Source organism: Leptodactylus fuscus, chromosome 1 (genome assembly GCF_031893055.1).
Source record: "Leptodactylus fuscus isolate aLepFus1 chromosome 1, aLepFus1.hap2, whole genome shotgun sequence".
NCBI lineage: Eukaryota > Metazoa > Chordata > Amphibia > Anura > Leptodactylidae > Leptodactylus > Leptodactylus fuscus.
In genome coordinates, this window is record NC_134265.1 from 314727135 (window position 1) to 314742672 (window position 15538).

Here is a 15538-nt window from a genome sequence, read left to right on the forward strand (position 1 = left end):
GGAATTTAGAAGTTCTAGAAATACTTTACAGTTCTGCTTGAACAAATGTGTCAATCATACGATGGCTTCTATAGCAACCCAGTCAAGATTTCAAAAGCATTTGGCAAAATATTTGCTTATTCTCTAAGAATTTCTTTGGTACGTGCTACTCCATATGACAGTTGCTTGCAGAGCCAAACTGTTAATTACTTTAACTTAAGCAATTAGTAAGCCCTTAAGATTCAACTTTTGTTAGTAGAAATGTGACGTTACCGCTAAACAAGTAATAAAAGAGTAAACCCCCTTGAAAGGTTTGCATTAACAAAACCAGCTCACAAAACGGCACAATTACATTAAAGGCCATGTACACCTTGGTGGTCATTTTTTCATTATTGCATCTATTATTGGGTTTAGTTTGATTAAAAAATTCTGCATACTTTTTCATTTCTGCAGCCTTTACTTTCTGTCATATAGTGTAAGCTGCTTTGTCTCCTTCTCGCAGAGGTCTGTCTGAAAACTGCTTGATGGTTCAGTCTGTTTTATCTCTCTATCCTGTCAGGTTAATATGAGACACTAAACCACTTCTGGATAGAGGTCTAGTGTTCCATATATGACCCACATCCTACTTGCCTATGGTGCTCCTAGCAGCTGTGCAGTTCTACAGTGAAGCCAGAGATGTACAGCTGGTTTCACTGTGCATGTGCACTGAAGCTGACGCTGGGTTCACACTAGCGCCCAGACTCCGTTCTGAGCTTTCCGTCTTCTGCATGCCGAAGTCGGAAAGCTGTCAGACCGGGTCTGGCCATGAGCGTTTTATGCTCTCTGCCGCAAAACCATTTTTTTTTTAACCGGACACAGAGTACTGCATGTCCGACTCTGTGTCCGGTTTTAAAAAAAGATACGGTTTCGCCGCAGAGAGCATAAAATGCTCACCGCCGCTCACGGCTGGACATTCAAATGAATGGGTATGAAAGAGTCCTGCAGGTTTCCGTCTCCTGCTCTGTTTTGTGCAGGAAACAGAAACCTGCAGAACGGAGACCGGGCGCAGATGTGAACGAGCCCTGAGGTGTACTTCTTCAACTTCACTGAAGAAATTCACCAGAAGTACTAAAGCCGAACCAGTATAAAAATGTTTATTTTTTTTGTTTTTATCATGGGCACAGATGCCATTAGGGCTAGTTCACACAGGGCACAGTACCGTGTATTTTGGTCCTGATATTGATGCAGGAAGATTAGGACCAAAATGCGGCTTCCGACAGTCAAGGCTTCCCACTCCGGAGTAGGTCCAAATGAATGGGTCTAGTCCGGAGGGTGCTGTCTTGAGGTGGACGCCTGGGCTGAATCAGCCGCGGAATCCGCCTGAAGAAAGGGCAGCTCGCTGCTTCTTTTTTCCGTGAGCGGGAACATACCACCCACAGAAAAAAGGAAGCTAATGGTCTACATAGACCTCTATTGTGAGGGGGCGGATTCTGAGGTGGATTCGGCGTCAAAATCCACCCCCTCTTGCCCCATGTGAACGAGCCCTTAAAAGAGGGCTATTTGGGACACTAAAGCCTTGGCCCAAAGAGACCTGTGGGTGGGTTTAGTGTCCCAAATCGCCATTACAGTTTCTGTTTTAGGGTAAGACTGCAGACAGCAGCTCGAACCACCTGTCTCCAAAGCAAACCTCCTAGCAGGGCTAGGAAGGAGGACAGATTGCACAAGCATCAAACAGGACAACGTCCACTGTCCAGGGACAGGAAGCAACTGAATTGTGTAAGTAAAAGAGGGACCTTTTAAAATGATCACTTCCTGTTTCCTGACCCTTGGTGCGTGGAATTCCTCCTGTTGATGCTGATGTGGAGGAGAAGGGGACATGCTCCCCTCCAGCCTCACATTTTATCCTACCAGTAAGAGTCCAGCTTAAATACGTGTTTCTGAGCACTCAGGACCACACTCATGGAACAAACAGGCAATTTTTACTCAGATCTCTATAGGAAGGGGGAAAGAGCAGCTTGTTCTATGTGATAACAGTGGAGATTGCAGAAGAATAGCATGCAGAATTGTAAATAAAACCCTGTTTGTAAAAGGTCTTCTAGTCAATAATAGACATAATGCAATAGTTTAAAAAGTTACCACAAAAATGTACAGAGTCTTTAAGATTTCTATGAACTGCAGCAAGCTTGCAAATACACACAGACAAATGAGGAAGATCATTACACTCACAAAACCAAGATGGGATGATGGTTAAAAAAAACCAAAACCTATTCAACATACAAATACTACAGTAACTAGGATGAACATTATGATTGTGTAAACTAGAATTGATTTCTCTCCTATAAAAGTGACTCTCCACGCTTCTTTTTTTCACTAAAGGTGGCCATACACACTTGACTACAGTTGGCCGAGCCCACAGAATTTGAAGGGACTGTCCAACCATCTTAAGTCTATGTGCATTTTCACTTGACATTCATATAGTCTATGTCAGTGAGAACGACGATCAGGCACGTTAGCTGTAAACATGCACAATCCTTTTGTACAGAAGCTTATTCCCTTCTACCTAATTCGAACGTATGCATGCTTGGCCGAATCTAGAATTTGTGAATAAGGGTGTTGTGAAGAATACCTGTGGGCTGAAACAAGCATTCAACTGACAGATATCAAATATGTATGATCATCATAAGGCTCATTTTCCCAGCATATGGGCTGCTGTTAATGGACATTGATCTTTTTCTTAAAGAGTAAATTTCTCCACCGTTTTGCATCCTTCAATCATTGTAAATCTAGCCTCCACTACGCCTGAGTAATTGATGCTGTTTGTCTCAGCGTGTAATGCCAATGCAAATTAGCCTCTGTACTGTCAAGTTGGTTATCCCATGTGGTCTGCTGCAGACCAGGAACACCCACCTGACAGTAGAGAACTTAATTAGCATACTGGATGCGGAAACATCAGTGATTGCTCAGGAATGGTGGGGTCTAGAGAAAAAAATTCAACCGCACTAGAATCAGTGGAGCGATGCCTATTAAATTCTTGGAGTTGGTGGGGGTGGTAAAAAAAATGCTCTTTAATGGTGGTTTAGTAAATCAAAACCCTTGCATACTGGAAATCAGCCCTCTATGTAATGACCCCTCCTGCTGAGACTGTGGTGGTCTAGTTTTTATACACAGCAGCCAATTTAGAGAGCTAGATCATGAGGGGAAAGGGAAGAAAGAGCAGTAATCTAAACCAATGATAAGACAGGAGGTGCGTTTCAGACTCCCTAAAGCCACTGAAGCTTGGCTGTAGTCACAGATCACAGCTCTGTCCTAATGGGAGCGAGCTAAAACGCAGCCAAGAGGGAAGCACAAAAAGCAAGTAGGAACCCCCAACTTAAATTCAGGCCATGACTGGGCAGTCACGTTAAGGCTTTAAACTAACTGAAAACATAAATGGGGCAAAAAAGCTAAATTATTTTTTTTTAGACAAAGATAATTTGTATAAATAAAAGTATTTTTTCCTAGATTAGATAAATGTTAAGTGATGAATTTTTTTTAGAGCTCAAAACTATAAATACAGATGTTTGATACATTATTAAATCTTTTTCCATATGACATGCAAAAATGAAAAGAAATACAAACATATCGATTTCAAGGCCTTATAACCAAGTCTGTAATATTGCAGGGCCTCACTTTCTCTAAAAACAGGCTTAAAAGATACTGTATATACTTAGAGGATGCTTCCTATAGAGGGCAGCATAACAGAGGCACTGTCTCCCTATTTACATCTTGGGAGACAGATTTGCATATTCCTCCCATGATCCCTTACAGTGGAGCCACTATGGCTGTATAAGTCTCCACACACCTAATAGGTGGTCTCTCCATAAGGATGGACATTATCCCCATAATCTGTATATACCTAGAACAAGTATTCTGACCTGCTCTAACAATCGTACTAATGTAACGGTGAGGATGATTGCTACACTACTTACGTTTTGCAAAAATGCCCTTCCATAAAACTAAAGTTCTAGTAACATCTCATTTCCGGCTCAACTACTAATGTTATAGAGGACAAACAAGTGTGATGAATCACATGAATTCACTTACCCATTTTTTGAATTTCTGGTTTTGGAATTCTCTTCAAATGCACTACCTTTTCCTTTAACAGAGAGATCCAAAACTCCTAAGAGATAAATATTAGAAATTATTATGGAACTATTATGGCATTTGTCCCTGGTAAACATTACCATATTGTTATAGCCATCAGGCCCAACATCAGACACCCCGATTTATCAGTTGTTATCTCAGGGGACACTGCCGCAAGCGACACATTTTTATCTGCAGTAGGATCATACTATCAAAGTTTGGCTAATAATATTAGTGGCTTTTTGCTCTAGTTAACAGAAGCCGGCCCAGCCAGGGGGAACAATGTCCATATGCCTTAAAGAGTGATAAGGTAGTCTACATATAGGGTTAAACATAATTCCACTTCTTTGGTGCTTTTGTTGATCTCCGTCTAACAGATTCCAGATGTCCTTTGTGCAGATAGAAGATGAGCACGAGTGTGTCAAATAATTTGAGGCAATTGTCTTTGACTAAGACTCAGCACATTTAACGTATGCATGCATCATTTATTATGGCAATTCTGATTAGAAGTGATGCCCTAAAGGCACCACTCCCATTGGATGAAACTTGGCTTTAAATTGTAAGGACTGTTACTGGGAAGTCATTTAGAAGACTTTACCCATGCACAGTCTTTAGTTCATCTTCCCAGACAGAATTTCCCCTTCTTTTTCCCACAGGCTCGTAGGCTATAAGGAGAGATCATCTGTCACAGCAAAAGGTGATCCAGTATATTATTTATCTATATATCCAGTATAATTAATATATATATATATATATATATATTAATATATATATATATATATATATATATATATATATATATATATATATATATTAATATATATATATATATATATATATATATATATATATATATATATATATATATATATTATATAATATATATATCCTCTATCATTCACCCTGCACTACTTACCATCCCCTGCTAGTCTCTGTACATACAGTGTGAGTCATATCTGTAACTGGGCATTAATACGCAAAGAACAAAGGGTACCAGGAAAAGGTGAAACATCCAAAGTACCGTATTTTCCGGACTATAAGCCGCACATAAAAACCTACGATTTCCTCAGAAATCGTAAGTGCGGCTTATAGTCCGGTGCGGCTTATATTTGGATGGAAGCGGCAGCAAAGACTGCGTGCCGCTTCCATACATACATAAAAGGCACCGTAAGGGTGCATTCACACTACCGAACGCCGGCGTGTATCACAGCAGTACACGCCGGCGTTACAGCAGGGCTGCCGGACACTTCCCATTCATTTCTATGGGAGCCGGCATGCGAGCGCTCCCTATAGAAATGAATGGAAAAAAGCAGTCCATTCATTTCTATGGGGAGCGCTCGCATGTCGGCTCCCATAGAAATGAATAGGAAGTGTCCGGCAGCCCTGCTGTCACGCCGGCCTGAAACAGAACGTGAAACTTACCCAGCGGTGCAGGGCGGGCGGGCGGGCATTCAGGCCTCCTCTGCCTCCGATGTTCCGTCCTTCTCCTCCGGCGCTCGCTGATAATGGCCGGGGAGCATGCGCAATATCATAATGCTTCTACTGCGCATGTGCCCTGGCCATTATCAGCTTGCGAGCGCCGGAGGAGGACGGAACATCGGAGGAAGAGGAGGCCTGAATGCCCGCCCACCCTACACCGCTCGGTAAGTTTGACATTCTGCTTCAGGCTTTTATTTTAAAACGGGGGGGGGGTGTAGTTTAACCTAACGTTTACGGTTGGGCTCTATCAGCATGATTTTGCTGATAGAGCCCCTCCTCGCCTGCCGAGCGCTTCCAATAGAAGCGGCTGGCACGCGGGGGGTTAAGCGGCCGCTGGCAAAGTCTGCCTGCCGCCGCTTTCAATAAGATATAATGCGCACCGGACTGCGGCTTATAGTCCAGTGCGCCTTATATATGAACCGAGACAGACTATAAGGCGCTCATGGGCAATGCGGCTTATAGTCCAGTGAGCCTTATAGTCCGTAAAATACGGTAGTAAGAATGACCAGAAAAGACATTTCTCTCTGCATTTTTTAAACCAATTCATAAACAGAAACCCCGAGCGTATACTGGGCACAAGTGTGAACCTTTAAGAATTAGGTAAGAGTTTGTCTAGTAACAACAACATATAAGAATATACACTGATAGAAGTACACGTGAACTGCACCCAAAGCTGAAATGTTACATCATGAAGTGTGAAATGGATACAAATTCCAAAAGATAAAATTCCTCTGTGATACACTTTAGCATACAAGCATTAGTATAAATAGAGATAGAGAGATAGATAGATAGATAGATAGATAGATAGATAGATAGATAGATAGATAGATAGATAGATAGATCTCATACAAACTGGTAAAGTTTTTTGTTTATTTCTATCATAGGCAAGGAGCCTGAAAACACAAATATACACACTGATCTTACCATCCTGAAACGTTTGTTCTTGAATCCTTGAAACAGTGAGGTCGAGAGGACCGTCCTGCTCCTCAAGTAAGCTATCTGTACATTTTTTGGGGATGCCATTACAACCAAGGGGATCATCTGCTATTGTTCCATTACTATCTTGATACATTTTTCGGCTTTTTGAAACATATTCAATTGCAAACTGACGGATCATTTTCTTCATTAATTCCTGAGCTACAAGTGGAATGTTGGGATCACAGTTCTGAGGAAGATCTAGAAAAAGAAAATGTCAGGTTTAACATGGAGCTATCAACTGGTAGTCAGAACTTGTATGTCTTTAAAGGGTTTTCCCATGAATAGAACCATATTTACGTTTGCAGACAATTAAAAGTTGAGCATCTTTGCAAATTAAAAAAAAAAAAAAATTTGCAGCGTAGTCAAGACTTTCTTTAACCATCTTAGTGGTGACAACCTTTGGTCTAGATCAGATGTCAATGGATATAACCATGAACTTTCTATGGCTGGGTTTCTGACAAGTGCCAAACCATGACTTCTTTATTGAGTTATCTTCTATTGCAGGAACACAGAAGCAGACAGAAAATCATGGTTAGGTTTTTGACAAGTACCAGACCACCGAAAATTCCTACATTTATGTTAGCATCAATCCAACCTATTTAACAGTCTTTGTGGCGACAGTCTTTTGTTTTTAGAAAACCTTTAAAACTGCAAAATTTTAAAATTATTGAGAAGCATTTAACTTTGTTTACAAATATAAGTATGGCTGTTTTTGGGAAAACTCAGATATATATATATATATATATATATATATATATATATACGTAATTTCCACATCAAAAGCGTACCTTCAGAAATTAATACTACAGGAGAATATAACATTCTAATAAAACTTATCAAATAAATAGGTTTCTTTCTCTACTTATCAGATTGGCTTAGTTTTTAACACAGAAGTCTATGGAGAGGAAAGGGGAGGAGACTGCTAGAAAACTCACACAAATAACTGCAGCTCCTAAACGCTGCTACGCTCAGGGAGCTCTTCTGACGCTGCTACCTTTCAAGGGTCTATCCCTGCACAGAATGATGCGATAAATCTATACCAGCCTCCTCTTCCTCCTCCCCTCTTCATGGATTTCTGAGTGTTAGGTGAATACTAGATTGAGTCTATATAAATAAATTGATACGGAGGAGGTGAGCAGTCTAATATGTGGAGAAGGAAACAGCTTTTTCATCATCCTATATCACAAAGTTTCTTTAGAATAATAGTTTCTTTAATTATAAGTACTTTTTAATTATGAAAAGTTTTTTTTTTAATTGAGGTTACGCATTAAGACTTATAAATTGCAGAATTAAAAAAAAATGAAGCTAAATGCGTAATACACACAATTCTCAATGTGCATACATTTACAATTAGACTCTGCAAACAACCAATCACTAGGGCAGCATATCAGAGATCCAAAGCCATATCCAAGTTGCACGGCTGAGCTTTTATGTGCAAAAAAGGGCTGCACAGCTAGCGAGGCAAAACATCTGACTTATTGAAGTAAAATTTTATATTCTTGATATTTAAAATTGTTAAATTTTATATTTTTATTTTGAAGCCACTAGAGTCCACATATCTGTGTAAAAGTGTGGAAGAGTGACAGAGGCATAACCTATATGGAGGTAAGTATTGGGACATGTCTCTTAACCATTAAGGCAGGAGATTCATTCAGTCCCACTGCCACAGGTGTATGGCTTGGTATCAATTAAAATATAAAAGCATATGCATTTCCGAAAAACGTTCATGTTTTTGAAAAGCACATATGCGTTTTTCATACAAAATACATGCATTTTTCTTGACAGTTGCACCTTGTAAACCCAGCACCTAGCCATGTTGCCATGGGTTATTCTGAACTGCTCACTAAATTTGACTGTAGTACATTTTAAATGAGATTGTCCTTGTTGCTCCTGCCCCAACAAGTCAGTTTGGGACATTTCTTCCTTCCATGATATTCCACGATGTTTGTAGTAACATTAAAAAGTGGAAGCATGTTTAGAAACCATAGCTACTAAGCCATGAAGTGAAGTCAGACCTCAAAAAAAAATAAAAAATTACAGCACGGTGTCGCAAAGTACTGAGGAGCGTAGTTCGTAAAGGTTGTTAAGGGCTAGTTCACACGCGGCAAAATGGTCAGGATTTTGACGCGGAATCCATGTCAAAATCCTGCCGCCTCCCAATGAAATCAATGGGAGCCGGTCAATTCCTCTTTCCGTGAGCGGTTTGTTCCCGCTCACGGAAAAAAGAAGTGAGCTGCCCTTTCTTCAGACTGATTCCACGGCCAATTCAACCGCAGCATCCGCCTCGCGACACCACCCTCTGGACTAGGCCCATTCATTTGGGCCTAATTCGGAGCGGAAAGCCGTGACGGAATGTGTTCACGCGGAACCCCGTGTGAACTAGCCCTAACACTCTGCTGGGAGCTATACTTCATGGTTTTCCATGGACAAAGAGCTCTATACAAACCTTACATCGCCAAGCATTGGATAGAGTGGTGTAACGCATGCCACGCCTCTGGAACATGTTTTATCAAGCTGCTTCTCCATCCCTGGCAGCCTGGTATAAGAGTCTGGGTTTGGTGAATGCCAGGAGAATGACATCTGCCTAAAAGCAATGTGCCAACTGTAAAGATTGGTGGAGAAGAAATAATGCTTTGGGGTTGTTTTTAGGTATTAGTGCGAGGCCCGTCTGTTCCAAGGAAGCGAAATCTTAAACACTTTGGACAATTGTATGCTTCAAACTTCGTGGGAACAGTCTTGTAAGAGCCATTTTCTGCTCCATCATCAATGTGTCCTAGTGCACACAGCAGGGTCCATAAAGGCATGGATTGGAGAGCTTGGTTTGGAAGAAGTAGCCTACTAGACTGGCCCACTCAAAGCCATAATCTCTACCTTTGGCACTAACTAGATTGGAGATTGTGAGCCAGGCTCTCTTGTCCAACATCAGGGCCTTAACTCACAAATTCTCTGTGACTGAAGGTGCAAAAATTTCCAATTCAAAATTTTTGTGCACAGCCATCCCAGAAGAGTAGAGCTGTTTTGAGCAACAAGGGGTGGGGCCTTTGGGGCAATTGCTTATAAATGCCTATATATTTAAAACTGAGTTTCGAAAATTCCTGTAGGTTGTAACATGTGGTTGTCCCAATACTTTTGTCCATATAATACATCATAAATGGGGTGTTTGTTCTAGAAAGAGCACCACTCTTTACCATGGACTACGCCTGATATACAGGTAAGCTCCATTCAAGTGAATGTATAACCCCTTTCAAGAGCAACTCCTCTATAAAGAAACATTTCGAGTGAATGTCACAAGCCATATAAGAAAATACATACCTTTCTTAAGAAAGAGTGCATTTAAATAATTTTCAGCTTGGCATTCAGTTTTCTCTGTGTTGAACTGGCCCTGAGATATCAGTTCCCCTGTAGGTGTGGACTGTGCAGAACCGCCTGATGGTGTGTAATCCTAGCAAGGAAATATAGTATGACGTTACCTTACTCTGTCAGCACTAACGTTATAGGGGGCCGTGAAAGGCAGAAATACTTACATTTGTATCCTTGCGGAGGTTACATAACGAACATTTATCATCCACACACCAGTCAGCAAGTTCTTCTGGTTCACAGTCTAAGGGAAAAAAAATTGTGCAAAACGCCATTTAGTAAATTTGCAGATGTATGGGAGACAACGACTGTCTAGTAATGAAAGTAAATGTAATGATGGCGACAAGTTTTTCCATGCCACGATCAAAGCCTACATTGACATTACTTTTGGCATGAAGTTGGAAGGATGATTTCCACTGAAAATATACCTGGGGGCAACCGCAATACAGCGGTTTTGAAAAGTTGACCCTGGACAACAACACCCCTTTGTGTGATACTGTAACCAATGGCAGAAGGAGCTACTAGCCTGGCTAAGGAGTCAGGTTTATCACCATTCCTGCCTTCCCAATCATTGTACACATAGGACAAAATAAGCGCTGTGAGTACAGCTATGAAATCTGCCCAGTGAAGTAATCATGTGATCAACCCCAATAGCCCAAGTCACAAGGAAAATCAGTAGAATAGAGGCAACGTTAAAATGGTTTATCATGACTATTAGGTAGGGAAAGGGGCCAAAACATTAAAAATAAATAAAACAAAAAAAAGACAAAAATAAAGCCTTATGTATCACAAAAAAAGCAAAAATTATCTGAATAAACCTGCCAAAAAAATAAACAGTTATAGCCTTAACCAAAATACCAAATCCAACAAATCCAGCTGTTTACATCATTTAATAGCTGCTGCTCCACTGTTTTCATTGCAGTTGGAATATTCTCTCTAGTTCCCAGCATTCCTGAGTAATCAGTGCTGTTAGTTTTGGTGCCTAATACATTATTTAAGTTCTGTACTGTCAGGAGGGAGGTGTCAGGCAGAAGCAGACAAAGGGTGTGACTCTGAGCTCTGACACTGGCTGCCTCTGATTGGAGCTCTGAGTCACACTCCCTGTCTGACACCACCCACCTGACATTACAGAGCTTAAATAGCATCGGGAACCAAAACTAACTATGGTGGGGCTAGAGAGAAAAATTTAACTGCACTGGAATCAGTGGAGCAGTGACTACTAACAGATTCTAAGGACCTGAATAGTTGGAGGTGGTAAAAGGTCCTCTTAACATTTTTTTCTCTAATACATATCACTTAACAGTCAAAAAAATTAAGGCTGGGTTCACATAAAAAAAAAAAAAAAAATGATAAGAGCCAGATACTAGTGTTAAAAAATGAAAATCTGGAAAAGGATAAATCTGCACCAATCATCAAACACTGTTCGAGCCACTGCATTATTTCTCAAACCTACATAATAAACCATGGAATAAGTCTATGTACAGTCCCATTCAGCGTACAGAGCGATAGTCCACAGGCTACACCACAACGCCATTCATAAGGATTGCAGCCATTATTGGAATACCCCTACTTACCATCAAATAAACTGAGGTCTTTACGTAATCCTGGTCCATACAGCCCTTCTAGAATGCTCTCGAAACCTGCAAATACAAAATGTATACAAATATAAGTTCATTCATCAAGTAACATTACCAGGAAAACTTACAAGATGTGTGAGGTCATATTTTCAGTGGCAAAAACCTTATATTGTCATTTCATTCAGTACTTTCATTATTATTCAAGAGATCATGGAACTTTGTTCCTCCCATAAAACACGCACGGTTGAAAGAAAGAAAAAAAAAAAGGGAAGGGGGATGTTTGTATAGCAATATAAAAATCTAAATAATTTTACCCTCAATGCATAACGTGATGGAAGCCTGTACTGTTGGCTGCCAGTCTAGTAGAAAATTAAGCTAAAGTTCACACAGATATTTTTGGACGCTGAAAAATTTGCTTCGGGAATTGGAACACATTTTTTTTGCGTTTTTTTCCCCCCTCCCGCACTCTGTTTTGAGGATAAGCCTGGAAAATCGCCCAGTGCTTAAGTGCATCCAAAAACCGCAATGTGTTTTCTCCCTCCCATTTATTTTTATTGGTGTTGCAAAGCCGTATCTGTCATGATGCTACTGCCTCCCATAGCAATAAATAATGGGAGACGGTTTTTGAGGCAGATTCTTACCGTTTTGGCACAACTACAGCTGGAGCCAAAAATAAATATTTTTGGGTGGATAAAAAGCACGCTAGTACAATCCCCTCAGTTTCTGTTTATCAGTGTCAAACCCCTACCTCACGTCTCTCACCAGTTCAGGCAATTGCTGGCGTTTCATACATATGGAGCGCTATGCCAGAGGCTTTCCATCACAGCACCATCTAAGGCTGAGTTCATACTGGGTATTTTGGTCAGAATTTTGAGGCCGTATCCACCTCAAAATCCTGACCAAAAAGACGGCTCCCATTGCGGTCAGTTCTTTTTTCCGAGGGCGGTTTGTTCCGGCTCTCGGAAAAAGTAGTGAGATGCTCATTCTTCAGGCCAGGTCGCATCGTGAATCCACCTGAAGACACTCCCTCCTCCTGACTAGGCCCATTCATTTGGGCCTAATCCAGAGCAGAGTGCGCGACCAGATGCTGATGCACCGGCATCCAGTCACAGCTACCCATATTTTGGACTGGAACCTGAGGCGGAGGGACCAAAAAGCCCTGTATGAACCCGGCCTTATGGCCATTGCCGTAAAGCAGCATAGATTGGGGGGAAAGAAATGGTGCATTTCACAAGTACCTGAGAGTGCAATAACTCTTTATACCAAGTCTCTTCTCACACAACTCAGAACAAAAGGAAGCAGTGGAGTAGTAATTGGTGTAGAGAGCCCAGGACAATACACACAACGGGGCTGACTACTAGGCATGTGCAATAATGGCACTAGATAGCACTAGAACGTGGATCAGGAGGTATCGTTACCCTGCTCTCCGCATCCTCTATATAGCGCTGGTAACAGATGCATATGGTCAAAACTACATCCCGGCTCCATCTAGATACAGTGGAATGTGTGGTACACATGTAACAAATGAGTAAAATACAGGAACACACATAAGACACAGCATAAAGCTAAGCCCTACAGGGCCATGTAAGGATTCACTAAATAGCCCTACTTCTCCGAGATCACTTAGGCATTCTGCCGCATTTTTTCCTTATGTGAATGACCTGGAGAAGATCAGATAGCGAAAGACTAAAAACCCGGCCAATTACCAAGACTAAGGACACACAAGGAGGTGACCATTAATGCAAGAATGTTAACAGTGACATATGCCTGCAAAATCAAGTTTACAGAGAATAAAGGGATAGATACGGCCTCCCCCGATACAGATTGGATTGTATGTACTGCTCCATTAAACCTGTAAGCAACTGACCACTTATCACTTGTGTTTCCATAGGAACTGATGAATAATGTATATGACACAAATACAGTTTCCATGGAATCAGAAAATTTCTTAATACCTCTATACATTCTGTAGGTTAAAATTACCTTGTGTCAATTTATGGAGTGAAATACAAGGGAATAACAGCAGGAAAGCGTTCAGCGTTACATCTCTAATACACAAAAAAAACCTGAAAGTTCTCAAAACTGGAAAAAAAAATAAATAAAAGGAGCCGGATCCCCCACTGATCGGAGATCGATTGACCAACACTATAAAAGTCATGGAAAATCCCTTTACCTACCATCTACTTCAAAGTGTATTAAAGAGCAACTTTCAGTTTTATTGAAAGGAGTTGTCCAGTAGGATGACTTTATAGAGAAAGGCGCCCACTGCTCCCGAGGACTTGGCCTGTAATGTATTCTGCAGCTTTGTATTCTGCTACATTATTCTTCATCAGAGGGTCTGGCCAACAGCGCTTCACCCCCGAGCCCAATGGGCCAACAAGTATTCTAGAAAACACAGCATTCTTAGCTTGTATCGGTGGATCCGTATTCCATATCTTCTGGATTTGCCCCCTTATAACCCCATTCTGGAAGGAAGCCCACTTTGATAGAGATCTCCCCTTGACATCAGAGCTTTATCTCCTCAATCTCTCCCCATCGTTGGAGAGGATGGCTGCCAGGCGGCTCCTCCACTGTTTGACAGCTTCCCAATGTGTTATTTCATTGGACTGGAGGGAAGTAATCCATCCACCATCTTGACTGAACCTTTATTCTAGGATTAAAGACTTGTTCTCTGTGGAATTCTCTACTACTACTATTAACGGTATTACAGGTATATTTATGGCGGTGTAGAATGTTTGGGACCTTTATTGTGCAGCAGCTTGATTTTGCTCGCTGATGGCTTAGGGCTAGTCCACACGTAAATTACACGTGGCTTATTTTGGTCCTGAAAAAAAAAAACACTTTTTAATTAGGAAGCGTTTTTTGGACCTTGCTGCGCTTTTTGTGGAGCGTTTTTTTTTTTGTAAAAACAGCTTCCAAAAACACCAGGTGATTTTCCCCTCCCGTAAAGTGAATGGGATGCAAAAAATCCATCGCGTTTTTTCCTGCACTTTTTTTTTTTTGCAAAAAACTGCGATGCTTTTTTATGCAAAACAAAACGCGGAGAAAACGTGCGTTTTTCGCTTCCCATTCACTGCTATTGCTTTCTTCAGGCGAAAAACGCCTGAAGAAAGGTCATGTCGCTTCTTTTTCCATCTAGCGGGAAAAAACGCTAGAGTAAAAAAAAAAAAACAAAGCCCTCTACATAGACCACCATTGTAGACCATCTGCTGTCTAAATCTGCCTCCTTGTCCCCGTGTGAACTAGCCCTTAGGGTCGTCACAGTCGCACTCAATTGTAATCATATTTTATTTCTTTTGTGTTTTCCTCTTTCCCTGTATATTCTTGCATCTCCTTATCTCATGATCCCTCTCACTTCCTTATTCCCTTGATTCTAATATATTTAAACTAAAATTATATATATATCTATATATCTATCTATCTATATATATATCTATATATATATATGTGTGTGTGTGTGTGTATGTGTGTGTGTGTGTGTGTGTGTGTGTGTGTGTGTGTGTGTGTGTGTGTGTGTGTACACACACCGTATGTATGAAGAAGGCCCTGAAGACTCACCTATTCAGGAAGGCCTATAACCTCCATAACACTACTGTCACCACCTGAACAGTCTCTCCCCTCCCCTTCTGTCTCTATCGCTCTTCCCTCAGACTAAGCCCTCGCGGGCAGGGCCCTCTATCCTGCTGTACCAGTCGGTCACTGTTAGTATTATAGTTATTTGTATATTTTGTGTACTGTATGTAAACCCCCAAATGTAGAGCACCATGGAATTAATGGTACTATATTTAATAGAGACTGTCTGTGCCCAAGACATGTGGCACACACCAGCGACAGCAGGAAGGGACCTGATATCTTAAGTCAGTAACATCACCAGGTCCTTTCCAGTCACCGATGAGGTGACCGATTGACCTCACTGGTTATGTGTGAATCAAGACTTCCAGCAGCAAAGGCATGTCGCAAGCCGAAACGGACACCGGAGCACCAGGGACCTTCTTCGACCTCCACTGCGACAGTCTATTTAGGCGGGAAGTCTAGGGTCGCGAAATTTGCAGAATATCAAGAAGAAC

The 15538-nt window shown here is 41.2% G+C and overlaps 1 protein-coding gene across 2 annotated transcripts in view; it reads right to left on the reverse strand.

Moving 5' to 3' along the window:
- The window catches only part of LCORL (ligand dependent nuclear receptor corepressor like), a 74485-nt gene that overhangs the window by 34009 nt on the left and 24938 nt on the right, over nt 1-15538 (reverse strand). For both annotated transcript variants that reach the window (XM_075259781.1, XM_075259790.1), the window contains exons 2-6: nt 11469-11534; nt 10062-10138; nt 9850-9979; nt 6484-6735; nt 4042-4117 (exon numbers count right to left, since the gene is read on the reverse strand). In XM_075259781.1, coding sequence (XP_075115882.1) covers nt 4042-4117; nt 6484-6735; nt 9850-9979; nt 10062-10138; nt 11469-11534 — 601 coding nt within the window. The remainder of the gene's footprint in view (nt 1-4041; nt 4118-6483; nt 6736-9849; nt 9980-10061; nt 10139-11468; nt 11535-15538) is intronic.